Below are 26,632 nucleotides of genomic sequence, written 5' to 3'. Positions count from 1 at the left end.
GTTACCTTAATAACTAAGGTTGGAAAATCCTTTCTTCACATCAGGCTGTGCTATTGATAAGCCTTTGTCAAATCTGTTGGACGCAGATACTAGCATGCGTATTAAAGAAACACTTCCCTGGTCCTGGATGGCCATCCACCTTAGGGACCAATTACTCTTTCCCTTTAAACATCCCCTGAAGAAGGAACCAAAGAGAAAGTGGTTGGTGGAGAAGCTGGCTGCCCTGCACATTCTGTTTCCAGGAAGGCTTGATTTGGTGGCTGTTGTCATAGACATCAGTTGGAGAGAGTCCATGACAAAAAAATAAACCAGAGGGAGCATCACATCAAACTGCCCAGCCCAGCCCTCAGGGCAGAGTAAGCTTGTCCCCTGTGGGTTTTCCTCTACCTAATTAGTCCCTGTGATTTGGGGCCATGAGCTGGTACCAGTATCTTGGCTGTTCCAGGTCCACGAAACAACATTTAGGGTGCTTACTTATGCACCTCTCCAATATTATTTCCTTCATTGGGCATCTGATTCCCCTGCAGCTGTAAGAGTTCCTTCTTTAGATTTTCCAACATTGTTCCCACCTCCCTCCTGAGCTAACTCTCGTTTAACTGAAGATTCAGCCCAGGCTGAATCTAAGCAGGGCCCATCGGTCTCCCAACGTACTGGTCTCCTCCAGCTCATCGTGGATCTCATTGTTGGCACAGGCAAAGTCGCGGACCGTCTGCCTGTCTCCCTCATTCTTGGAGAGCCAGCAGTCACATTGGAAACGGAAGGTCTCATCGCGGGAATCGTCCTTCACGTCGACATAGCTCAGGTGCCAGCCAGGAAATATCCCTGTAGGAAAGAGACACGGAGACTGGGAGCTGAACGTGCTCTCCCTCTCCTATCAGACTTCCACTCCCCCTGCCCACTGGCTGTGTGGCCCTGGACAAGTTCTCTGTCCTCCTGGGCCTTTGTCTACTTATTGATGAAATGAAGGGTTGGGTTAGATTATCTCTGAGACACTTCTAGCCCAGAGGCTATAATTCTCTTTGCAAAATCCTTAACTTGGGTTCATGAACACTTAGAGGGTCTGTGTATGTCCTTTAATATGTATATGTCTATAGTATGTGCCCAAGGCAACCCTACAAGGAAGGCATGTATATATTCTAGTCTCACATCTTGCCTTCTCGTGCCACTTGGGGCCGTGGGGGCAGTCCCACTGTCCCCACCAAAAAGCCATTCTCTAGGATCAGACACTGCTCAAAGAAACAACTCTAGATCTTGCCATTGGTCTCAAGGGTTATAAACACAAAGAGACACACAAAGATGGACACACACCTCCAGTTGCCCAGTCCACAGGTAGTAGATATTAAGGCTCATGGGCAGAGCATATGTACTGGCAGTCCTAGTATAGCTTCATTCCCAGTGTAAAAAGTACTTCATATGTTTTAAAACACAGATCTTTACTGAAAGTGGAAAACAGCGAGTCCTAAAACAAGTTAAATTTTAAAATAGTTCTGTCGAGTTAAAAAGTGGTGAGTTATTTTATCAACAAAATTTTTTTGGCATGCATATTTTAAGCTTTATTTAAATTCAAAATGTAAATAACAAATGGTTAGTAATAAATGGAAATAACAGAATCCGAAGCAAGATATCTGGATTCATACCCACAGCTGCCATATACATGCTATGTGACCTTGGGCAAGTTACTTCACCTCCCTGTTCCTCATCTTTTCAGAATTACATAGAATATAAGTTCAAAAAGATTAAGAAATGATGTAAAATATTTGACTAGTAACAGTCTGGGTATTCGTTTAAGTGGATAAATGTGGGCATCAAACTGCTCGAGTGTTTACATTCTATTAGATACACTTAAAGTGCTTTATTTTAAAATGTCAGTATTTATGATAAACTTTTTTTTTTTTAATTTTATTTATTTATTTATTTATGGCTGTGTTGGGTCTTTGTTTCTGCGCGAGGGCTTTCTCTAGTTGCGGCAAGTGGGGGCCACTCTTCATCGCGGTGCGCGGGCCTCTCACTATCACGGCCTCTCTTGTTGCGGAGCACAGGCTCCAGACGCGCAGGCTCAGCAATTGTGGCTCACGGGCCTAGTCGCTCCGCGGCATGTGGGATCTTCCCAGATCAGGGCTCGAACCCGTGTCCCCTGCATTGGCAGGCAGATTCTCAACCACTGCGCCACCAGGGAAGCCCATGATAAACTTTTTAAAACTCAATAAATATATTTACTTTCCTGCATTAGGGCCAGCTCCATCTGTAAGTTTGTAAATTGGTTGCTTTCTGAGATGATTCCTGATACTATCACACACTAATTAAACTGCTTAATAAGGCTCGAAGTATTCAGTCTAGAGATGGTGCATGTCAGACCCATGGAAGCAGTCCTAACAGGCTTCGAGAGCAGAACATAGGAAGGAAGAGGGAGTGAAGAGGGAGGCAGAGGAAGAGAAGACAAATCGTTGGTCCTGTTGGAAGATGTCCCAGTGGAAGACATTCTTTGCTCTCCCCCAATCCCCTACTCTGTGTGTATGTGTGTGTGTATGTGTGTATGTGTGTGTGAGAGAGATAGAGATAGAGATAGAGAATATGAATGAGGTGATTCCCTGTCCAGGCCTTACCCAAGTCAACTACAACAGGATCTCTGGAGCGTGACCCAGGCATCAACAGTCTTTAAAGCTTCCCAGGTGATTCCAGTGTGTAGCCAAGGCTGAGAACTTGAGCCTGCATCGCAATTACCTGGAGGGCTTTGTTAAAACAGATAACTGGGCCCCACCCCCAGAGAGTCTGATTCAGTAGGTTTGTAGTGGGGTCCAGGAATTTCTTTCTCTAACCAGTTCTCAGTGCTGCTGGTTCTGCTGGTCCCAGAGCCACACCTTGGCTTAATGTATCACAGTCATCTCTTCTCCTCCAGGATGATGGTCTTTCTATGATATCATGGCAATAATGATCAATGGGAATCAATGAGCATTTTGTGTTAGTGTGTGCATGAGTGTGTGTGAGTGTTAGTGGAGGGGGATGACATTAACCGGAGAGGTGGGTCATCCTGAGATCACTTCTGTTGCTGGAATGCACTCTTCACCCTGCTCTACATCCTGGGCAGGTTTCACTCCTGAATTACACTTCCTGAGCTCCAGGCAGGGTGGTGACAGAGGAAAGCAGTGGGCTGATGGGAAGGGTGGATTCTGGGCTGGCTTTGACTTTATCCACAGCCAATCCAGTGCCCCAGTGTGTGGCTGAAGACAACCAGAGGAGGAACCTACCTGGCCTGGGTTGCCCTGGTGCTTCTTGGCATGTTGCTCCCTTCCCTCCGCATCCCCCTTTCCTCTCTCCTCTGAAAGCATGGCATTGTCTCACCCTATCCCCAATTCTCTTTTCAAGTTTGATTCTGCAAAGAAACTTCTTCCATGGTAAATAGCAGGCTAACCCCAACCATTCTGAGATAAAGAAGCTTCATTCTCAGCTTCATGCTCACTGCTTATTTAGTTGCCTTGTTCTGGAAATGTTGGCTGTGATTAACAGGGATCCTACCACAACTTTCTAGACTAATAACCTATCAAACACGGCAACAGGCAGCTCTGGGCAGGCTGATGCCATGTGGCTGGGTTCTGCTGGGGAAGACACCAGAGAAGTTGACAGACCCACAGTTATAGCATGGCTAGTTGTGTGGCCAGCACTACCTGGATGGTCTCCACCATAGACCAATAGGGAACCATCTGAATCGCACCATTAGAGAATCCATTTCTTTACAAAGTCTCCTCTTTTAGAGTCCTACTTTATTTTTTTACACAAATATAGCAAACACCCCACACTGCCTGACATCTTACCTTTTCACTTACAATCTATATCAGTACATAAATATCTGCCCATCCTTTTTCACAGTTGCATGGTATTCCATTGTATGCACACAAAAGAAATTTTCTACCTTGTTTTTATTGATGGCTAATTAGTTGCTAACCAGACTTTTACTTCTATATGCAATGGTATAATTACTATCTTTCTACATGCATCATAGTGATCTTTTAAAATCATAAATCGGATTTTGTGACTTCTCCATAGAAAACCCTTCAATGGCTTCCCAGCACTCTCAGAATAAAATACAAACAGCTCACTAACAACTCTAAGAATCGACATGACTTTGTCCCTTTCCATTCTGATTTCATTTCATACTACTTGCAATTTTACTTACTATATTTCACTTACACTGGCCTTTTAGTACCTTAATATATGAAATCCAGTCTTGCCTTGGCAACTTTGCATATACTTTTTTGTCTGCTTGGAACAATATACCCCAGGCTCTGAATGCCCATAGTGTTTCATCACTGAGGCGTCATATCAAATGTCCTGTCTTTGGGAAGACCTTTCCTAACCACACTATTTGCAGAGGTTTCCTCATCCTCAATTACTTGCCATCACATCAACATATACCCATTTCACAATCTGAAATAATTTTGTTTTTATTTCCTTGCACATTGTCTATATATTGTCTGTCTTTTACTAGGTGGTAAGTCCCATGAAAGCAGGGGTCTTGCCTGATATATCCACCACTATATTTTAGTGCCTAGAGCAATGCTTAGCACATTATTCAACAAATGTTTATTGAATGCATGAGTGTGCACTATTAGTGAATAGGGAAGAACAAGGAAGAAGGACACTGGTGGTAACATTCTGTGAGTGGAGGGGGAAAATAATTCAAAGCCCCACCAGGGAGCAGTGGCCTGCCCTAGTAGAATTGATTATTTTATCCCAAATGTCCTAAGGTTTACTATAAGAAAAAAGCTTAAAAACTGAATGAGCATGGGGTCCCAATCTTTCCAGCCAAGAGAGGGCAGATTCTGAATGGGAGCGAGACTGACTGCTACATGCTTCCTGGATTTCATCATGCCATCTACTATCTGCAGTTGCTCAGTGGCCTTCCATAACTGATGGGAAAAAAGGGCCCAATTCTGTGTTTTCATATGTAGGGCTTTCTTCACCCTGTCTCCATACACTTCATTCCTTACCTCAATAAGGAAGACCCCTAATGCAAATCCTCCACCCCAGTTAGATAGATTTATTCAGCACCACTTTAACATTTCCTTCCTCTTCATTAAGGCTCCAAGCTATTTCCCTGCCCTAAATTCCCACTTATCCTCTGGACAACTTAGGCCCCACCTCCTCCATGAGACCCTCCAAACTCCCCAGTCCCATAGCATTCATCATCTGTCCATTCACTTGGCTATGAACACAGATGGCTTGGGAAATCTTTGCTATTGAGGTCATGAACATGAACTAACTCTTTTATGGTGATTTTATGTTGTGTGTCTGACTTCTCCAGTTAGATTTTAAGGTGTGGGAACCATGTCTTATGACTTCTTGATTGCATCACAGGGATATTGACTTAATGCTCAATAAACATAGAATTGATAAATTATATTTACTTTCTATAGTGAACTCTCAGGTTTTTTTTTTTTTTTGTCAAGCTAAGGTCCATGTGAGTAAACAAAATTTCTTAAATAAGATAAATAGATGGTTTGAAATGAGATATGGAACCATCACAGTCCTAGCTATTAAAGAATACAAGAATCTAGCTATTAGTCTTCCACAAACACTTTCACATGTACATCATCCAAACTAGGATGCCCAGAATGACACACATGGATTTGGCAAATCTGGACTGCATTCTCAGCATACCCACCATACTGAACGTATTATAATATCTCCATGCCTCAGTTTCCTTACTTGAGCAATGTGACTGGGTTAAAGTACGTGGTTTCTGTGGTCCTTTATATTTCTATGAATTTATTTTATTCAAAAGAAAATATATAAATTCATTCTGGGATTAAAAAAATTCTTCACTTATCAGAGTTTTCAGAGGAAGCAAGCAAGAAGAACAAGATGAATTAGAAAATAAACACTCTGTTATAATTTGTTCAGTGTTGTAAAAGCTATCTGGGTAATTGGAATTAAGGGGAAGAATTAATCATTTATCTTGATTTTCATCTATGAACTATATTTCATGGTAATCAAATAGCCTGAGGGACAATTTTTTACAGAAGAATTCTAGCTAATAAGTGGATAAGACATGACAATTAGAAAATCATTTGTAACCTTAATTGATCATCACTGGGAGAAACCATTAGATGAAGAGTGATGGGGGGAACTTTACAATGGAGGAATCAAGCAGACAGCCCCTGGATCCACCATTAGATGTGAGCATCAGTAAGACTGAGACAGCTGTGATGTAATATGAAGGACACAGGTTCCATTTTAAAGTAGCCTTGATACCACCTATAAGGCATTCTTGCCAAAGAATGTTGAACCTGAAGCTAGTCAAGCCTTTAGAGCTGACCTCCAGATTGTAGGAAATATGGGGAATAAAGAAGCAATGATACCATGAAGAAGCAAACAGGCAGGTCTGGAGTGTGGAAATTTTATAGATCATTGGACCCAGTTCCTTCAACAGTCAATGGCATGAAAAAATAAAGGGATTAAGTATGGCTCTTCATGAAAGGAGACTAAAGAAGCATAACAACTAAATATGCTGTGTGGACCTTGTTTGCATCCTGATTCACATAAAACCAAAAGTACAAAGACATTTTTTATGTTATTAAGGAAATTTGCATATGGAGTGGAAATTGGATGACATAAATAAATCATTGTTAAGTGTGATAATGGCATTGAGAAAAATATCTACTTTTAAAAGAGAAGCATACTAAATATGTTTGGGCGAAATGACATGAGGTTTAGGATTTGATTTTATATCTTTCAGCAACCAAAAAGAAACCAAAAAAGAAAAAAAAAGGTTAAAAGTGTAAAGCAGGTATGACAAATCATGTGTTGAATCCATGTGATGGGTATGTGGAAGTTCTTTATACATATCTAGCTGTCTTGACTTATATTAATATTTAAACTTTCATCTCTGGAAGAGAGAGTTGCTATAGAGAAGAAGTTAGGCACAGAACCTTGTTCCTCTCCTGACCCTAGTATCCCAACCACTTGGGCTCAATGAAGACACAAAAATCTTTCTTTCCCTGCCGATGATAGGATCCTGCTTTCAGATCCAAAGTCTGGTTGGAGAGGAGAAGGCCACTTCTCTGCTTACAAAGGAAAGAGATCAACATCAATGACTTGGGATTTCTTTAAGTTCAAGAGCCATTATGGGGCCAAAGCAATCAGTCTAGGGCTACCCAAGGGAGGCATCAAGTTCTTTGAAGAGCCAAAGTAGTAGCAACAAACAATCTTTAGGATGGCTTAGAGCTGTCCAAGGTGCTGAACTGCCTCCTTTTTCTTTCAAGGTTTTGACAGTGATGAGACAGATTTGAAGGCAGAGCTTTTGCATGGAAGAAAAATGCAGAAAAATGCAGTTTTTTTCTTGAGAAAACTGAGAAAGTCTAGATATGTGCATAGTGTCTAAGGAGTGGGGACAGCCATTATTAGAGGACCTAGTGATGACCCTGAGGTTCATGGCCAGTACTCAATTTTTGAAAGTACTAAGACACAAGGAAAAATTCTGATTTGGGAGAAATGTGGGTTCCTTGTGGTGGAGGCATAAAAAGACAGGAATGATCAGAGGGACCGAAACAGAGGTATAAATAAATTCTATATTAAGTTCCTACTATATTACAGGCAGTGTGATAGGCATTAGGGAAAGAGCAATGAATATGACAATTGTACTCATGGAGCTGATAAGTAAGGGAGACAGAGACTAAGCATGTAGTTACAAATATAATGACTATTCTGGGGGATGGTTTAAGTAAGATAAGGCAATAGGAAGAACTTACAGTGAGGAGATTAGTACATAAGAGAGTTTGTTAATCATAAACAGGGAGATGTAATCATGGCAGGGTGCATGTTGGGAGTTAGGTCACAAGGCAGAAGTCTCAGGGGCTGGAATTAAATGTCGAGCACATAGTAGAAACAGAAGCTAGTCTGGTGCCTTTTAGTTCTAGATTCTTCCTCTTTTTCCTGCTTAGAAGAATAGTTGGTTTCTGAGCCCCAGTTACCACTGAACTGCCTGCAGGGCTATGGAGACCCCAGCTGCAAAAGTTAAGAGCAATGAGTTTGTCAAGCAGATCCCAACTTGACACCACCTTGAGAATTATAGCTCTGGACCACCTCACTGTACTTTAAGCTGCTGCAGTTAACCTTGCTGACTTCAGGCTCTCTGATGGGACTTCAATCTGATTTGGTACATTTTATCTTGGCCCAATGGCCTTGAATATTTTTCTATCCAGCAGCAAATCATGAGGCAGATATTTTGCTGCAGAGAGGTGATTGAATTGGAGCCCTCAGGAAGTCTTCACTATTCCCTGGAAGGGCCTCTTCCTTACTGTGTTCAATTCTTAGGGTTGCTGTAACAAATTACCACAAACTTGGTGGCTTAAAAAAAAAAAAGAAACTTATTCTCTCACCACCCTGGAGGCTACAAGTCTGAAAACAAGGTGTCAGTAGGGCCATGATCTTTCTGAAGACTCCAAGAAAGAATCCTCCTGGCCTCTTCCTAGCTCTGGGTAGCTCCTGGCAATCCCTGGCATTCAATGTCTTTGAGCTGTGTTCTCTATTTCCAGTCTCTGCCTCTATCTTCACATGGCCTTCTTCTCCATATGTCTCTTTGTGTCCTCTCATCTTCTTATAGGGACAGAAGTCATTGGATTTAGGAACCACCCTAAATCCAGGATGATTTCATCTCAAAATCCATAACTAATAAAGGCCCTATTTGCAATAAAGGTCACATTCTGAGGTTCTAGGTGGCCAAGAATTCAGGGGGAACATTCGACCCACTAAATCTGCCTTTGGAGAATTACAAATGCTTTGAAGGAGTGTCTGATAGGATGTGCTACATCTGGAGGCTTCTCAAACACTTAGAGAGGAGAAAGAGATTTCCCTGGGAGTCCAGAAAAGGATGGCATTTGGAGTCATCCATTTAGGCTTAAGAAGCTGCTACAAGCTGATGTTTGACATGAATTTAGTCATTTGTTCACATAATTATTAAATAGCTACTAAGTGCAAGGCACTGAGAATTCACAGTTGAATCAAACAAGTTAGAGACCTACTGTTTAGAGACTCAAAATCTGCCAGTTGTAATTGGCAAGACAATTACAATTCAGCACAGTAAGAGCTACGAATAGAGATATATAAACAGAACAGTTCGGGAGCATCGAGTAAGGAGCATCTAATTTCATTTCATGTAAAAAGTGGTAGTTAATCTGGAGTTTGAAGGATGCATTAGAATTTATCAGGGGAAGAGAATTTCTGGTGAAAACTCATCTCTTGAGTATCTATTTATGAATAACTGTTATCTTGGCCAAAGGTGTAAGTTATTTCCTGCCAAGTAAAATTTAAACAAGGGCTGGCCTTGATGTTCAGAGAGCTAGGAAAGAGAAGAGAGTGAAGAGAAGAGAAAACCTTTTTAATGGAAGTTCATCTTAGAGATTTCTCATTGTTGCAAATTCATATGTACCACACCATTCACTGGATGGGCTGGAACAGCCAGGAATCAAAAGGCAATTCCACATTACAGAAAGGACAAGAAAACAGAGAGGGTGAGGCTAGATGAGAAAGTTTCCCTGACAATCTGTGTGTGTGTGTGGAGGGGGGGGGAGGAGTACTTAGGAGGCAATGACCTTATAAACATGAATCCATAAATGACAGAAGGCTCTTTATCTTCTCTTCCTTTTCCCTTGTTACAGTGATTTAAATGTTTGGCTGCATAAAAAAATTTCTTATCAAGGGATTCTGGGAATTTGCTAGGGAGAAATAAACATTTTAAATAGTTTAAATTGCTTTGCTATTTGAAAACAAATGTGGTTTCATATTTCCTTTATTAAATTTATGCCCAGGAAACTATGGCATCATGAACCAACACACCACTTCTTGGGATTTCATGGCCAGTGAACGATCCTCAACATTACAGAGTTCCTCAGACAGGGTCCATCTCCCCAGACACATTCCCCTTTGGAAGTAAAAAATGTTGAGGCAATCCATTTTCCTCCCCTTTTCTTCCTCCTTCTCCTCTTCCTTCCCTTCTATTATCTAGCCTCAAAGGTTGGAATTCTCAGGAATCTGCTCTCGGCCACTTTTGTTTTTCTCAAGCTGCACTTCCTCCACAAATGCTCTTATCACTCTCGTGGCTTCAGTAATGTCTCTGCAGTAACAACTCTTAGATCAATATCTCAGATCAATATCTCCCAACTAGTTTTCCTCCTGAGCTCCAGACCCCACTGTTACTAGCTATCACCTCTTAGATGTCTTCCAGACCTTTAAATTAAACATATCAAGATGAAGAAACTCCTCAAGCATCCTCACCATTCTTGCTCAAGTTTCCTTCTTAGCCAAACCTTTAATAAGCTTTCTGCCTTAAATATTTCTCAAATCTTTCTACATTTTCTCCATTCCCCACTGCTATCATCATTGTGTAAATCATCATTATCTCCCATCATCTCTTAGCCGGTCTTTTGAAGTTTGTTTTCTTTTCCATTTAACCTACCCCCACAGATACTAACTATGATAATCTTCTCCATGTGACTACTGTTCTGAGATCCTCTGATGGCTTCTCAGGACAATTAAGATAAAGACCCAATCCTTGACACGGCTTATAATACCTTGCACAGCCTGATTCCAGTCTACTTTCTAGCTCCCATCCCCATTCCCTATTTTGTAGTCATTCTGAACTCTTCTTTCATTTCTGGAACATATCAATATTTTTTATATTTCAGGGCTTTTATGTTTTCTATTCACTCTGCCTCAAATATACTTCATTTTTGGTAAACACCACACCTCACCAAATGTCTGTTCCTATCAATACTTCAGGTCTTAGCATAAATATCACCTTTTCAAAGATAGATCCAGTTGAACCTTATTATTTGTGTATTATCCATATTTACAAATTAACCTACTTGCTAAAATTTATTTGTAACCCTAAAATCAATACTCACAGTGCTTTCACAGTTATTCATGGACATGTGCAGAGTGGCAAAAATTTTGAGCTGTCTGATGCACATGTTGCCAGCTGAGGTTAAACAAGATGGTGCTCTGCCTCCTTGTTTCAGCTCTCACACTACGAATAAGTGTCCTTTGTGTGGTCTGTTTAGTGCTGTGGTTTTTTCTTTTTACATTTTTATGCGTTTTGTTGGTAATTTTGCTGCTTTAAATGCCCCCCAAGCATAGTGCTAGAGGGCTGTCTAGTGTTTCTAAGTACAACAAGGCTGTGATGTGCCTTACAGAGAAAATAGATTTGTCACATAATGTTCCTTTAGGCATGAGTTATAGTATTGATGACCATGAGTTCACTGTTAATACATCAAGAATATATATTAGATGAGGTGTCTTTAAACAGGAACACACATAAAACAAAGTTATGTATTGACTGGTTGATGACCAGAGGCCTGCAGGAACCTAATCTTGTATTTTCCCTAGGAGCAGTGGTTCAGTGTTTGCAGCAACTTTAGAGTGCAAAACTACAGTGGATAATGAGAATTGGTTATATATGATTTATTGACTGAAATCAATATAAAAACTTGTTAGGACTTGTTAGGAATCATTAGGACTACAGTAGTAGAGGAACTGAAAGGCTCGTGTTGTCTGGGGAGAGGACATGTCAGGTAGGAGGAGAAAAACAAGAAAGGGGGCAACATAGGCATCACTACAGGCAAACATTATCCCTGACTCCTGGAATGTTACTGCTTGACTTTCTGGAACATTCTCCTCAAATATGTGAGCCTTTGCTTTCCTAGATAGTTTGGAAGGAGGGATACCACATGGAGCAGGAATGCCTAAGAGGACTCTGGAAAGTCTGTGATGAGAAACAGATTGGGATGGAAGGAGAAGGCAGACTTTGAAGGTGTGGTAGCAACAGGAGAAGTCATCCAAGGAACAAAGAACCAGTAGGGTTTCAGATATTTAGTCAGGTGGAGTTAGATTAGATGGAGTTCAAGATAGCAGCCTTTGAAGGCAGGAAACAGAGATGAACTCTGATCTTGGATCAGCAATTATCTGTCTTTTATTGCTGTGAATTGAGGATGAGACGTATGGTAAATTGAACCATTTTGGCAAGCTGAGGGAAGTCTATAACAGTCCAGGCTGAAAATAGTCAGCCTCAAAGGTGGGAACCCTAGAAACAGGTGGCAGAGTCCAGAATTGAGAGAAACCAGAGAGAAGTCAGTACCCTGGACAGCTACACAGCTCCAAAGGCTCTAGCGTGTTTACCCAGAACTGTGGTCTTCAACATGGGCATCCTCAGTCTTTCTGGTCATCCCCTCCACCCTCACAACCCTGTGAGTGAAACCTTCATATTAAAAATGGCCCTGACACTGTCTTCTCTTCTTGGAAAAGGGATGGAGGTCATCATGGTCTACATGAAGTTCTTCCCTGCCCAGTTCTCTGACCTGACCAGGAGGTGATCAGGGAGCCCCTTGACCTCTGATCCCGTCATGTGGTCGAACCCTAAGGGGATTGTTCAGACTGGCTGGGAATAATATTTCTTCCTTCTCAAGGCTTTAGTCCCTTTGCTTCTCTGTTGCTTCTGAGGTAGGAGCTGTGGAAGAACAGAATTAAAGGCCCTGGTATTTCTCAGCTCTCTCCTGGGAGTGGGGGAGGTGGTGGAGTCTCAACTAAGCTAAGATTTAGTGAGTCTCCACTATGCCACAGGCACCTTTGTAGGCAGTTACGAAAATAAATATGAATGACCCATGGCCCCTGCTCTCAAGAGTAATGTCTTGCCAGGGTGTGTTGGCAGTCCAGAGATAAAATGTGCTTCTTTCTGATTAGGACAGGGGCACACTTCCCAGGAATATACTTCCTAAACTATGGTTTGCCTCTGGCGTGGACACTGCAACAGGAAACCGTTTGCATGGATATTAGGGTAGACAAACCCCATCCCCACCCACCCTCATCAATCTGGTCTGTCAAAGCACTCTAATTAGGCTTGTGGTGACACACACAATGGGGTTCAGTGCTTTTACTGAGCCCCTGGCATCTTGCTCAAACACTGAAGTGATTGTCTTGACTGAGTGATCCATTTGTGGAGTGTCATGGGCAGCGGCTCATCTTGATCTTATGAACTGTCTGGGGCAGGAGATGATCTTAATAATTTGGCTCTTGTTGTTAAGCCAGACTTTCGACCACTGGCCAACCTTCTACTAGTTCTAAAACAATCATAATGGATGATGAGAGAGTGAGAAAGAATTCAGGGATCTTTGTTTTGTTTTCTTATTGGGAAAGAGTAGAGATTCATTAGGGATATTTTGAGAATATTTTGCAAGTATGTTTCTTTCCATGGACTTACAATGACACAGAATGAACAGGAGAGGAATAAGCATCCCCTTCCACTTTTCTGGAGAAGTCATCCTCCCTCTATACCCTGACAATAAACATGTATGGGGGACATAGTGAAGAGAGGTAGAAGAAGCTGTCCTCATTTCCTCATCTTCTTTTTTGACCTGTTGGCACAGTGGCTGGTGAGGGTGCAGAATGGAACTGGCAGGATGGGCTGGTATCCCAGAACAGGCATCAGAGGACCTGGATTTGAGTTTTGGCTGTGTCTCTTTCTTGCTGTGATACTGAGTAAGTTGTTCAAACTCCACAGGGCCTCAATATTCCTTGGTTGTAGAAAAGAGAGATGATTCAGTGCTTTTGTTGCAGGAATTCACAAGATTGTTGTAAGGGTCAAACGTTTGTATCTTTCATATTTAACAGAGCACTAGGCCCATAGTGAATGCTGTAAATGTTCGCTCAATGAATGACTGAATGGGTACACTGAGATTTGAAAACTGAGGGCTGTGCAAATCTTCATTAGATTATTGCTCTGAAGACTGAGTACTTTCTCTGTGCTTAATCAGAGCTTATCCCATGTTATTGAAAAAATTTTACTGTTTAACCCATGTTAAAGCTGCCAAGTTGGGCTTCATCTGATACCATGACAGACGTATTGGTCCTCTGTCAGGAATTGGAAGAAGTAAGGACAAATACAACACTCAGAACACCTCTGGGCCACTCATGGGGGAAACTCAGGAAAGACTGGAGAAGGATTTGAGTGAATAGCTTTGCTGAGGCCAGTTTCAATGGAAGACAAGAGGGTGAGTTAGAACACATAAATTAAGAAAGTAATGTGTCTCAAGGAGGTGAAATTTAGTATTTAACAACTCTTTTCTAATTATATAATGTATAACATAAAGACCCAAAGCCAGAAAACAATGTTCAGAGTGGCCTGAAGACAACAAAAGGATAATGAAAAAGCAATGAACATGAACTTCAGCACAATTACAGATATGACAAAGTATTCCTTAGGTATTTTGAAGTTAAAAATAAATTTCTTGCTTGGCTTATATTCTATCCCATCATTCATATTTATAAGTGAATTTGACTAATTTTAGACTTGCTATTATAAATAAACAAATATAATCCTTTATAGAAAATCCATGGGAAGTGAATTTGGTGATGTAGCCCTTTTTTTCTTAATTTTTATATCTGAACTAAGTAGAATTAATGCCCCGACATCACAGAAAATTGAGAGCTACTCATCACCCCAGGGGGCAGGGGGGAGCAGGAGGAACTAAAATTTGCCCAGAAACATTGGCTGTTCTAACTGATGGAACAGTCAAAATGGTGGCAATCGGGCCTCCCTGGTGGCGCAGTGGTTAAGAATCAGCCTGCCAATGCAGGGGACACGGGTTCGATCCCTGGTCCAGGAAGATCCCATATGCCGCAGAGCAACTAAGCCTGTGTGCCACAACTACTGATCCGGCGCTCTAGAGCCCGCAAGCCACAACTACTGAGCCTGTGTGCCACAACTACTGAAGCCCGTGTGCCTGGAGCCTGTGCTCTGCAACAAGATAAGCCACCGCAATGAGAAGCCTGTGCACTACAATGAAGAGTAGCCCCCACTCGCCACAACTAGAGAAAGCCTGCGCTCAGCAACAAAGACCCCACGCAGCCAAAAATAAATAAATGAATAAATAAATTTTTAAAAAATGGTGGCAATCAACTGCTTTCGGTTCCCTGTCACCCTGGGGTAGAAGGGTCCACGTGCAGCCAGGGAGACGGGGTGGGGCTCAGGTGGAGAGCTGAGGCCTGCCCTCCCTCCCACCCTGACCTTGAGCCTGAGCTACCTTTGTTGTCGTGCCAGACCCTCAGCTTGCAGAGGTGTCCCAGGCTCAGCATGTCGGAAAAGTTGAATGTGTCGGTGCTGTTCCGCTCGAACTTGTTCCAGTTGGCCGACTGCTTCAGGGCCAGGGTCCCGCTGTCCCCATTCTCCCCAAAGATGATGATGAACACATTGGCATCAGTGCCCGCTCCTGGGGTGCACAAGACAAGGGTTCTGGGTGCTGGCCTTTGTGAATCATAGCTCTCTTGCTCTGGCCTCACTCTCGGAATCCTGGGAGGAGCCAGGGGGGCACATGGGCAAGTTCAGAGTCATCGAGGCCAGGGGTGAGGTCGGAAAGGGCTGGTCAGTGTCATAGGGCTCCCAGATCTACAACTCTATCCTTCATCTCACCTCTGTGGCTTGTAAATGCTGTTGGGCTCACTGGGATCCTGATTAGCAAGTGTGAATGGTTTGGTACAAGAACTCACTTAGTTTGGGTAAAATACACCCATACTTAAAACATGTGCTGTGTAGACTGGCTTTACAGTTTAGAAATAAACTCCCTCCTGTACAATGTGAAAGTTCCTTGTTCCCAAATCTGCCTCTGGTTGACATTCTACACTAGAGCTTCACATCATTTGCTTAAGCCAAATAGAGGTATTGACCCCAGTTGAAAAGAAAAGGGTTCTGGAAGAGGTCACTCCTTGAAGATTTTCTGATACACACCCTGTGGTTAAAAATGAAGTTATTGTTTTCTGAGAGCACATCATGAAGGGATGAGGGACTCAAAAACCGTGAACACTTGGAACTTTAAGCGAAGAGAGTGAAGGCTTCACTCTGAGGAGGAAAAGAAGAAGGGAGGTGCCAAAAAAACTTTGCCAGCTGTCCTGACCCATCACGTATGCCGGAGATGCTTCATTTCTTTGGCTGAATGCTTCTCTGTTGAAAATGTAAGCTACCAGGGCCAACAAGGGGCTCTCTCACTAGCCATTTATAAGTAGTGTGAGTGAGTTTGCCAGATTCCTTGCACCAGCTGCTGGGGAACAGGCTTGGTATAGGGGAGGGGAGGCAGGAGGCATTGCTTTCCTCTCAGCTGCAGGCCTTTGAGCCCGCTCGTACTTTTGCTTGGAAGGCCCCTCCTCTGGTGTCCCCTCTGCCTCACCGGCTTCTGTTTGTCTTTCTGGGCCAGACTTTGGCACCACCTCTGGGAAGCTCTCCATGACCCTTGCCCCTGATCTCAGGCTAGGTAAGGTGCCCTCCTCTGGGTTCCCAGCACCTGTGCCAACTTCTGTCACAGCCTCACTGTCATTGCTGCACTCGAATGTCAGTCACACACGGGCTCAGAGACTTATCTCATCCTAAGACCCCAGGCCAAAGCTGGCACACAGCAGATGGTGGCCAGGCACAAAGATGTGGGAAGGAACCCAAGGGCATCCAAGATGCATGGCACCTGGGTGAGGGGTGTCAGGAGGCAGCAGGAGGACAGAGGGCCTCTGAGCCAAGCTCTTGCACCGTTTTCAAAAGTGCTGACGATATGGCCTGATGACGTTCTCCCCCACTTCCCTGAGGCAGGAAGGACAGAGCCAAGTCAGTCACTGGCAGGAATACTTTGTTCAGGTAGAAGGTGGCACACTGTGGAAAGGAGCTGGCCTGACTAACTTTTGGAAGGCCATCCAGAGAAAAATGTCTTGACCAGAGCCCAGGACCTGAGCCAGAATTTAAGGAGGCGCAGGGTTAGTGGCAGGTGGGTATAGGAGAAGGGGGGGACCCACTGACTCACCCAGGATGTCACTGGTCTTCACTGAGACGGTATAGGAAGTCCACTCCATCATCTCCTCCCCGTCGATGACGGCACACATCTCACACACCAGGGTCTTCTTGCCCTTCCGCTGGGACAGCCAGTCTCCGTAGTAGAACATGGTCAGGTCTCCAGTGTTCATGTTCTTCAGGAGGATCTGGGGGAGAGGGGCCAGTGTGGGAATACCTCCCTCACCTCTGCCAGCTGCCCACCCGCTATGCAGCCCCCTCATCTGGACCACCGGGACCCATGATCCCAGGCCTGAGACAAGTTCTTCTGATTTAGACTCGAGGCATGAGGAAAGGGTCCTCTCCAGAAAAAGACCCTGCCCCTCGGGCCTGGCACAGGGTCTGAAGCCCCTGCCATGTCTACCCTCACTTGGGGAGTTGGAAATGGGCAATTCGTCTAAATATATTTCCGAGAGGTGCCCATCACTGTGCATGAGAAATGTTTGCTGAATGAATGACAGAAAAGCAGACCAACCAAACCACTGTCAGCCATAGACCCCTGGAACTGTGTACCCAAGTTCGCCAGATTGTCCTTGGTGGGAGCACCATATTGTTGGCTCAAGAAAAACCTGCTAAAGGCTGGACAGGGGAGCAGAGCCTGAGGGGACTTGGGACACATGGCCTTTGATGGATGAGGGATGAGAGGATGACTCAGAGGGGAGCATTGGCCCAAGATGGAAGAAGAGGCAGCCGGCTAACCGTGATCACGGGGGCACCGGAAGCCTCCTTGCCGTCTGCCTAATGTTCCCACCACTGGAGCCTTGCCGTCCCCGTTCCTGCTGCTCCCCTCTCACCCCTCCCAACTCGCTTCCTCCAGGAAGCCCACACCCTGGCTCTGTCCACATTGCACTGACAGGGCAGGCTGTATTCCCTGGCAGCTGATTCAGTTTTGACTGGACTCAAATAAATAAAACTACGTTCTCTGATTAATTCACACCAAAGGGCGTACTGATTATCTGGGCCAGGTTCGCATAACAACCCTTTAAGGTGACATTTGCACTTTAACAAGGCCCACTGACAGCCCAAAGGAGCAGGAAGAAGGGGTGGGCAGTGGGTGGAAGGGAGGGTGAGGGTCCAGCCATGTTACCCTCTCCAGGAACCACTCGGGCCGGCTGCCCAGGCCATCAATTCGGATCCGCATCTTGGTGAACGGGGCGATGTCCAGAATCTCCATGATGAAGGTGTCATTCTGCTCCCGCTCAAATCTGGGGGTGGAGGGGAGGGGCATGAAGAAGGGAGGCTGGCCATGGTGAGAGGGCGAGGCCATGCCAGAGACCAGATTCAGGGTAAGGAGAGAAGAAGAGGCCTCTCAGCTCCCCGTGACTCCCCACTAGCCTGTCTCTTGAACCCCAAAAGACTGGGTTAAGTGAGTTGCTGGCAGACATGGTCCTGAATCAAGAGGTACCAGTTCTGGGTCCTAATCTCATTCTGCTAACCACATGGAACAGTCCCAGCTCCTCTCTGGGACTTGGTTTCCTCATCTGTAGTCTAGGGAAAATGACACTGGCCCGGCAATCTCATAAAACTGTCATGAGGACCAAATGGATGTGAAATCAACTTAAAATGTGAAAAGAATTCCATACCTGCAAAGCTTTAAATGAGACTCTATGAGTGACATGGCTGCCACGAATGGTGGGGCAAGTTGCGCACTGCACAACGCTAGATAGTGCTGTTCACATTTTTCTGTACAGAATATGCATAACTGAAGGCAGTGGCCCTAGGTTGGGTAATACTACTAATAACCGTAAAATGGCAGTTAACATTGCTTTTGTTGCTATTACTATTTTTCTACCGAATGACCACATCCATCTCAGAGACGCTCTATCTTTATTTCTTACTGCTCTTCCCACAGTGCTGCATGCAAAATGCAACCTTCAGTGCTGACATTGCTTGACTGCTCACTGATTCCAGATGCTGCTGCTGATAAGCCCCTGGGGGTAACGCAGGTATCACTGAAGATATGACACTGCATGGCAATTTTATGCTTCCCTGAACAAAACATACTTTTAAAAACAGAGGCCACAGCCAGTGGGAGCTGGGACTACAAATGCTGCAAACTGAGAACTAACTACCCCTCATCTTCAAGACAGCAGTGGAACAGAGGCCTAATCCCTTTGATAACTTGCTTATGTGCACTTTACGATTATTAGAAGTAAAAACACTCTCCCAGAGGTCTGCCCTAAATCCCTCCTGCTCTAGTTTAAACTGTCTGTCCTTCTGGTCACGTGGGAAATAGAAGGCGGTGCTCACAAACTCCCCTGTCAAGCTCATCTCACATAGTGGAGATTCTCTCAAATAATCTTTCAACACATTGATTCCTTACTCTTGCCAGGTGTATAATTTTGCAGAACAAAGGAACTTTAGAAATCTGTGCTTTGTATTTTTAAAAAATTTTCGCCCTTTGAATTTAGCCAAATATCTCCCTTTTATGGAGATTTTATGGTGGGGCAGGTGTAAGGAAAAAGGGAGAGAGAAATAAGCTTTTGTTTTAGAAAACTGAAGACTGGGTTACAGTTGCCCCCTCACCCTTCATTAAAGGCTAAACCCCGATTACACCTGGATAGACCCCTCTCCTCAGGGTAAAAGGCCTGTATCCGAAAGGAAACCCCCTCATTGGCCCTTCATTCCTCCACAGCTCACCAGCCACATTTTTCCGCTGCTCCACACCCCCTCAAGACACCCCAGTTGACACGAGGGAGAGCCACCACATTGAGGGGCCGCCGCCGGAGAAGTGGTCAGCCTCTGAGTCAGGTCCCCTTGCCTCTGGCTCAGAAGGACGGGGCTGCTGAAGTGGCCCAGGCTTTGCCCTGCTCATCTACCTGAAGGAGCTCAGCAGCTTTAGCTGCCCCTCCCTCCCTTCCTATTATCCCTTCCTTCTGTTCTCCACCCCATCAAAGGCTGTCCTTGGGAAAGGGCCTAGCGCCCACTCACTCACCAGTCTCTGTGACGGAGGACAGTCTAAGGCTAACCAAACCCAAAGCCTTAGGCTGGAAGGGCCAGTATTTAATGGAAAAGTTTTAGACATTGCTAAGAAGCTGGGGAAGATTTATGGGTAGGGAACCTGGGGAGGGGGTGGCTGGAAGATAGGGAAGAAGGTTATGGGGTTCAAAGCCAGCCTCCCTGGGGCAGCTGCTCAGGCACTTTGCCTCTGTGCATCTTAGAGGTAGGGCTGGGGCTCCCGGAGTTGGCTGGGATCAGAGGCTCACCTGTAGCTTTGTGTTAGACCCAGCTCGTTCCAGTACCAGTGGCCATCTAGCCCATGCTCCATCCCACAGCAACTGGGGGCAGCGCTGTCCCTCTAAGGACAGCATTGGCCAACCCTTCATAAGTCAGCCCCAGCTCTGCCCCAAGAGCCAATTGTTTAATTGTCAACAGTTTGGCCAAGCTCGGTGCCTCTACTGTCTCCCCTCCCCAGGCCCTTGCAGTAGCCACCAGACCTCTCTTCTCCAGGCCCGAAGTGCTCATCAGCACAATGTTAGAGAATAAGTTTGCATTGCTTTAAGCCACTAGGTTTGTAGTAAGTTTTTATCATAACCTTGGGAAACTAATACAGCCCCAAGTGACAAGAATGTACACTTTGGGACTGTAGGGGGGGCAGATGAGAGACCCAGCACAGAGAGAACTCCAGGCATTGGTGAGTAGCAGGAGGACTGCCTCAGTGGTGGTGTAGGTGTCCACAGGTGCTGATGTGACTGAGGGGTAAAAGGCAGAGCCCACAGGCCCTGGCTCCTCTGAACCGGGCTCCTCAGGGACCAATAAGATCATTGAACTTGCTGCCCAGCAGGGAGCTGCATCAACCCATCTGCATCCATACCTCACGAGCATCCTTGCCCTGGTTTGAGAGTAGATCAAAGTTAAAGAAATCTCAAACAGATTCTAAGTCTCTACCATCCTCAAATGCCATGATCAGGCCCAGCACAGGTTCGAATCTTCCAGTGTCCTTTTAAAGGGCAGACTCTGAGCTGAAGATGATGTGTCAAGAGGGGTCACCCAGCAGTGGGTGCTAGGACTTTCCAACTGCCTGATCTTTCAAAGGCACCCGTCCCTGGAACTCAGCCCGCTTGCCTCTTCTCTCACACTACCACCATTCCCACTCAGCCCTGAGACCTCCCTCCAAGCCTGACCAACTCCAGGAGCCTCCCCACCAACTCCCCTGCCCATGAAGTCCCCAAAGATGGGCCCTTTCCATTCTCAGAGCTTTATCACTAACCAGGCAGTGTGAGATCTAAGTGAGAAAGATATGAAGGAAAGATTCAAAACTTACAAGCTATTACAAGCTAAGCCCAGGCCACTGTCACTGGTGGCTCCCAACTGCCTCCTGAAATGGCAACTGGAAAGCCATCTGGGCTCTGCCCTCCGTTTGCGTTCTCTTGAGCTGAGTCTCTTCTCATCTTCTTTGCAGTAAGGGTTAGTGGAAGCCAGGGGGCCATCCAGAAGGGCAAACCCAACAGAACTCTGAGAATCTGGTTTGCTTCCAGACCAAAGAATTTCCCAGTTCATGGGGTCTCCACTGGGCCTAGGAATGATTCCTTACAGGCACTTACTTCCTTCTAGAGAAAAACCACATCTATTTGCCTAAATATAGCCCCTACATCCATTAGAAACTAATTGCCTCAAATTCCACTGTTAGACAGTCATTCCTTGGGTTTAAGCATTACCTTTTGAGGGCATCATTTTTTTGAATGCCACATCCATTCACGACCATCTCACTGTGAATGAATTTACCAGAACAGTTTCCCCCAAAGTGGCAAGATGACAAGTTGGGGACTTTAGCTGGGGAGTGGGGTTGAGGGAATTGCTATCAAATTTGGCCTCTGGGTATAGCATTTTACAACAGGGGCGCTGCAGCAGGCAAACCTACACAATGCTTTCTGTGTGACACATGCACGTTCCTGCCTCCATTCTGGTCACACGCCATTTCTTGGGAAAGGCTCCCTTGCACAACAGTAAACTGTGTGCATGACACAAGCCCAGTGGGTCTTGCTATCCAAGTCCCTGAGTCAAGATGCTGACACCTATAATGAGGATTCCAAGACACAGGCCAAACTTCGGGCCACTTGCAAATGCAATGAAGCAAAATATGTCTTGGGTAAGAGCCCTGAGCTTGCCCTCCAGAATAATTAAGAAATGATGGCTCTCCTCACAGAATAAATCTTAATTTGGAAAACCAAAATTCTTTAGCAAGGTGCCTCGAAGCATTTACAATATGGTGTGACTTTCAAGCAACATTTTTGGAATTTAGATACTACCAGAAAGGAGGTATCTATCTTTCCCACCAGCAACTGTGTCTGCGTACGTCTATAAAATAAGGTGGAATGTAGGCGTGGGATAATTAATCCGAGAAATTCCAGGAATTTGGGGTCTGGGTGGAGATTAGGGTCAAAGTATAGCGGTAAAGATTGTGAGAGACTGAAGATACAAACAGACACTAGCTAGACCAGAGATGATAACAGAACTCTGACCCACCACCTCTGCAGCAGCAGCCATCCCAGGCAGCCAGACTGCAGCCTCACCAGCAGTGGGCCCATGATGGTCAGGATGTGGGGAATGACTGCCAGCTTCCCTGATTTGCCCCCTCTCCCAACTCAAGACAATCAGAGAAATCCAGATACGTTCCCCAATCCAATCACATAAGACGCCCAATTCTAGGTAGCTCCCCTCCAGCTTCGCCATGCCCCCAGTAATGCTACACTCTGAAGCTTTGCTAGACTCCTGACAGCCTTAGCCTCTGCCAAACAAAGTGATGGTGGCTCACACCCTTGCTATAGCAAGCTCTAAATAAATAGCCTCTGTTCTCATTCGGCCTTCGTTTGTTTCCACAATTTCAGGAGTTCGAATCTCAGCTCCCCTGCTTACTACCTGAGTGACCTTGAGGAGTTACTTCACCTTTCTGTGTCTCAGGCACCTTATTGGTTGTGAGTTAATATATATTTAAAAAGCACTTACAATGGTGCCTGGCAGGGAGCAGGTGCTCATTGAATGTTAGCCATTGTTACAATCATCATCAGGGGAGAATTGGTCAGGGGAGAATTCCAGGAGGGAACAGGAGTTGCATAATGAGAGTGTAGAAGTGCTAAGAGAAGACAGGCAAAAACTGTTCTCATCAGACCCCCCAGGCGCGAGCTGCATAAAATGAGCAGAGTTCCCGCTCTCGTGAACTGCTCTGTCCATGGGAAGAAACCTCTGCCTGGCTCCCAAGAGCTTCAGCATCGCCATCCCCATCCTCAGCATCGTCCTCACCATCCTCACCACTGCCACCATCCAGAAGTACTTACGGAGGCCTGCTACATGCAAGGCCAGAGTCAGGAGCTGTGAGGACTCAGAAAGGAGGCTTCTCTGGATCCTGCCCTCCAGCCTGGGGAGGCAGCAGTGTGGGCTCAGAGGTGAGTGGCCGTGGATGGGTTTTAGAAATCCTAGGCTTGGGCTCTGAGTCTCTCCCCTCTGATGCTTAAGATATCAGGGGCTAGGGATGGTTTGGGGGACAATGGCTGAACATAGAAAACCAAACAAAACCCAGGACCAAGCTGAGGATTTGATGGAAGGCGCAGACAGGAAGCACTACAGGAGGTTCACCTTTATTGCCATTACTAATAACTATCTTAAGAGGCAGTAGAACCTAATGCTTAAGACTGGGGCCACCTGGGTGCAGTGCTCAGTGCCATAGCTTACTGGCTCTGGGACCTTGAGCAACATGACTTGACCCTGCTGTGCCTCAGTTTTCTTACCTATAGAATGGGGATGATAATAATGGTCCTCATAGAGTTGTAGGGAGGACTAGGTGTATCAATACATTCAAAGGGCTTAGAAAAATGTCCAGCACAAAATAAGCCCACATCAGGGTCCATGCTGTTGCTGTGGTTCCCTCAGGTGTTAAGCTTTGTGAGTTTGAGCATCTTCTCTTCCCGGTTATACTGTTTCTCCAGTGTCTGAGACAGTGTCTGACATGGGTGTACAATTGTTTTTTAATATTTTAAAAATTATTTTAGTCTTTTTGTAATCATTTTGAACTTGTAGGCAAGTTGCAAAATAGAACAGGGTTTCTGTGTTCCCTTCACCCAGCTTCCCCTAATGTGAACAGGTTACATTACTACCATACAAAGAATGAAAGCAGGAGATTCACAATGACACAATGCTATCAACTAACACAGACCTTACAGTAAACATTTTTGAGTGACAGAAGGAAGGAAGGAAAGGTGGAAAGTAGGAAGGAAGGAGTGCTGTGGGCTGAGGTGATCAAGGAAGTCTTCCTGGAGGAGGTGGATTTGAGCTAGCCCTTGAAACAGAAGGGTCTTGAGACAGAGAGAGTGGATGAAGAGCATTCCAGGAGGGAGAAATCACACAGAGGCATGGAGGCCCCAGGGGATGAGGGGAGAGTGAGGGGAGCAGTCTATTTAAAGGCAGGATGGGGCTGGATGGTGGAGGATTGGGTGTGTGGAGGGGCAAAGGTGCAAGGGGCACAGGCCACCTCCAGATACCTGGCCTTCTTTTTGTCCAGCTGCACTTCCTCTGTGCTGCCGTTGATGCCGTAGAGGGTCATAAAGATGTTGGAGTCAGTGCCACCACCAACCACGTCACCCGTCCACACCGTCATTTCATAGAGCACCTGCCACGAGAGGGATGTGGGTCCTGGGCATTGGTCTCAACCGTTAGCCCCAAGGATTTGCCTCACTCTCACTGGGGCAAGACAACACGCCCTCCAAGCTCCATGGCTCTGAATAGAGACCTCCCCCTAATCAACTGTAAATGTCTGGAGAGCAAGAGCTAGGCCTTGTTACCGTCTGTGTCCCTGGCTGTGTCCAGTTCAGTGCTGGAGAGGAGTTCAGTTTCTGATAGAGAACACGTGCGCAGTAGGAATATGCCAAAAGCCCCAGCGTTAACCGATGTCTTTGTCAGTCGAATCGCAACCTAAGTCTGTTCATCCCAGCAGCGTGTGTTGGCCAGACAGTGGCTTCTGGAGCCACGCAGGGCGCCATTTGAGTCTCAGATCCGTCCTGTGCTAGCTGTTGACCTGGGCAGAGGCCCCACCTTCTCCAGCCTCTGCTTCCTCCCCCATAAAATAGGGGTAAGCACTTTGTAGAGTTGCGAGAGCTACAGACACTTCGCCTTGGGGCCTGGCATCAAGGAGCGGCAATGGTTCTGGGGGACTCCCTCCTTCCTGCTGCAGCCAGTACGCACCCTGCACATCAGTGAGTGGGAAGCGCACCCAGTCTGATGGTTCAGGGACTTCTGCCTCCATTCACTTATGAAGTGGGACAGCTGCCTATTGTATGTGGTTTTCACTTTAGATTGGAATTTTGCCCTTTTGCCTGAGGTTTGCTCCAAAGAGGACGTATTCCCTTTGCCTCTGCTGGAGGGGGAGGGAGCAGCCTACTCCTCCAAGGACGGTGCCCTCACCGAGGCCCCTGCCTTGGTTCTTCCTCCGAGAGGCAGCCTCGTGTCAAGAGGGGCCATCTTCACCCCTGACCTGGAAGGTTCTCTGGTCCTGGCTTCTTACTCCACGCCTCTCACCAGCCCAAGGACTAGCAATTAGGTCTCGAAGGTTCAGGAGAGGCTTGCACACATGGCCAAGGACGTGCCAGGCTGAGCATCTCCTCTGCATATACCTGTACCCGGCCCTTCCCTTCCCCAGTGGCTGCTGTCACTCATTCAGGCGCTAGGTCCCCATCACCCAGACGCTTTCGGACTCATAACCCAAGTTATTCATGGCAGTGATCATGCCCCTGATGTTGTGCCTTTTCAAGCAGCATCTAGAATCTTCACCACGCTACTGCAAGGTTCGAAGTAGTATTTCAGGCCTGGCCAGGAGGACATGTTTGCCAAGGGAGTCATTGAAGAGCACCTTGCTTTACCAGGAAAACCCTCTTAGACCACCTAACAAGGGCATTTGTGATGGGCATGGAGCTATCAGAAATGAAAACAGAAGCCTGACACTATTTTGCTCTAATCCAGCAGACATAGAAACAGAATGATCAAAGTGAGTGCTCGGTGGCCCCATGGAGACTGTCTCTTTAAGGCTGATCTCTCCAGACTCCTGTGTTCTCTGTGTCCATCTTTCTCTCCTTTATGCAGACACATCTCTTTTTATGTCATAGGTGTGTTTCCAGAAAGAGACACAGAAACAGGGCTTTTGTAATTCCAGTCTGATATCAGATGTCCTGGGGAGGTGGCCAGTCCAAAGAGCCCTACATTTCTTTGTAAAGTGACAAACGTGTGTTCTTTTGTAACATGAATAACTGGGGCGTGGGTCTGGATTTCCACAGACTAAAGAGCTCAGAGGGAGATGCAGCTGTACCGAGCAGGGTGTGCGTACGCGCTGGGAGTGGCACACACACACGCCCACGTGCGTGCTGGGAATTGGGTCAGGACGGGGGTCCCTGGGTGAATTGTGTGCTCTCCTACACTGACCGTCTGCCCACAGATGGAGATGGCTGAGCAAGGGAGGGGGGTATCGATGCCATAGAAAGTTCTGCTCTCTGGCTCTCAAGCAGGGGATGGGCAGGCATCCACACTCCTGCCTGGCAAGAGTTTTAGAGCCCATAACTCAGCCCTTCGTTCTGTTTCCATATACTATATAGGCAGGGCATGCTCAGGCCCAGAGCGATTTCTCCTTACCTTTGTGTGACGGCTTCTGACCTAAATCTAGTAGCGCATTGGTTTGGATTCAGGAATAGAGATGAGGGCTGGGACCTTCTGTTTACCCCACAGCTTTTCAGAGAGAAAGGGAACCTGCAGGGTCATGTGACACAGAGGCCTCTGCGCCACCAGCTGGCCAGGTTTCCTTGG

The 26,632-nt window shown here is 45.7% G+C and overlaps 1 protein-coding gene across 2 annotated transcripts in view; it reads right to left on the bottom strand.

Annotated features, from left to right (window-relative positions):
- The window catches only part of LOXHD1 (lipoxygenase homology PLAT domains 1), a 216,302-nt gene that overhangs the window by 12,860 nt on the left and 176,810 nt on the right, over positions 1 to 26,632 (bottom strand). For both annotated transcript variants that reach the window (XM_061169894.1, XM_061169895.1), the window contains 5 exons: positions 24,325 to 24,452; positions 17,937 to 18,054; positions 16,824 to 16,998; positions 15,069 to 15,254; positions 652 to 822 (listed from right to left, as the gene is read on the bottom strand). In XM_061169894.1, coding sequence (XP_061025877.1) covers positions 652 to 822; positions 15,069 to 15,254; positions 16,824 to 16,998; positions 17,937 to 18,054; positions 24,325 to 24,452 — 778 coding nt within the window. The remainder of the gene's footprint in view (positions 1 to 651; positions 823 to 15,068; positions 15,255 to 16,823; positions 16,999 to 17,936; positions 18,055 to 24,324; positions 24,453 to 26,632) is intronic.

This window comes from Eubalaena glacialis, chromosome 15, assembly GCF_028564815.1.
Source record: "Eubalaena glacialis isolate mEubGla1 chromosome 15, mEubGla1.1.hap2.+ XY, whole genome shotgun sequence".
In the NCBI taxonomy this organism is placed as follows: Eukaryota; Metazoa; Chordata; class Mammalia; order Artiodactyla; family Balaenidae; genus Eubalaena; species Eubalaena glacialis.
The sequence above is the reverse complement of the archived record's forward strand: the minus strand, read 5'-3'. Positions and strand labels throughout refer to the sequence as shown.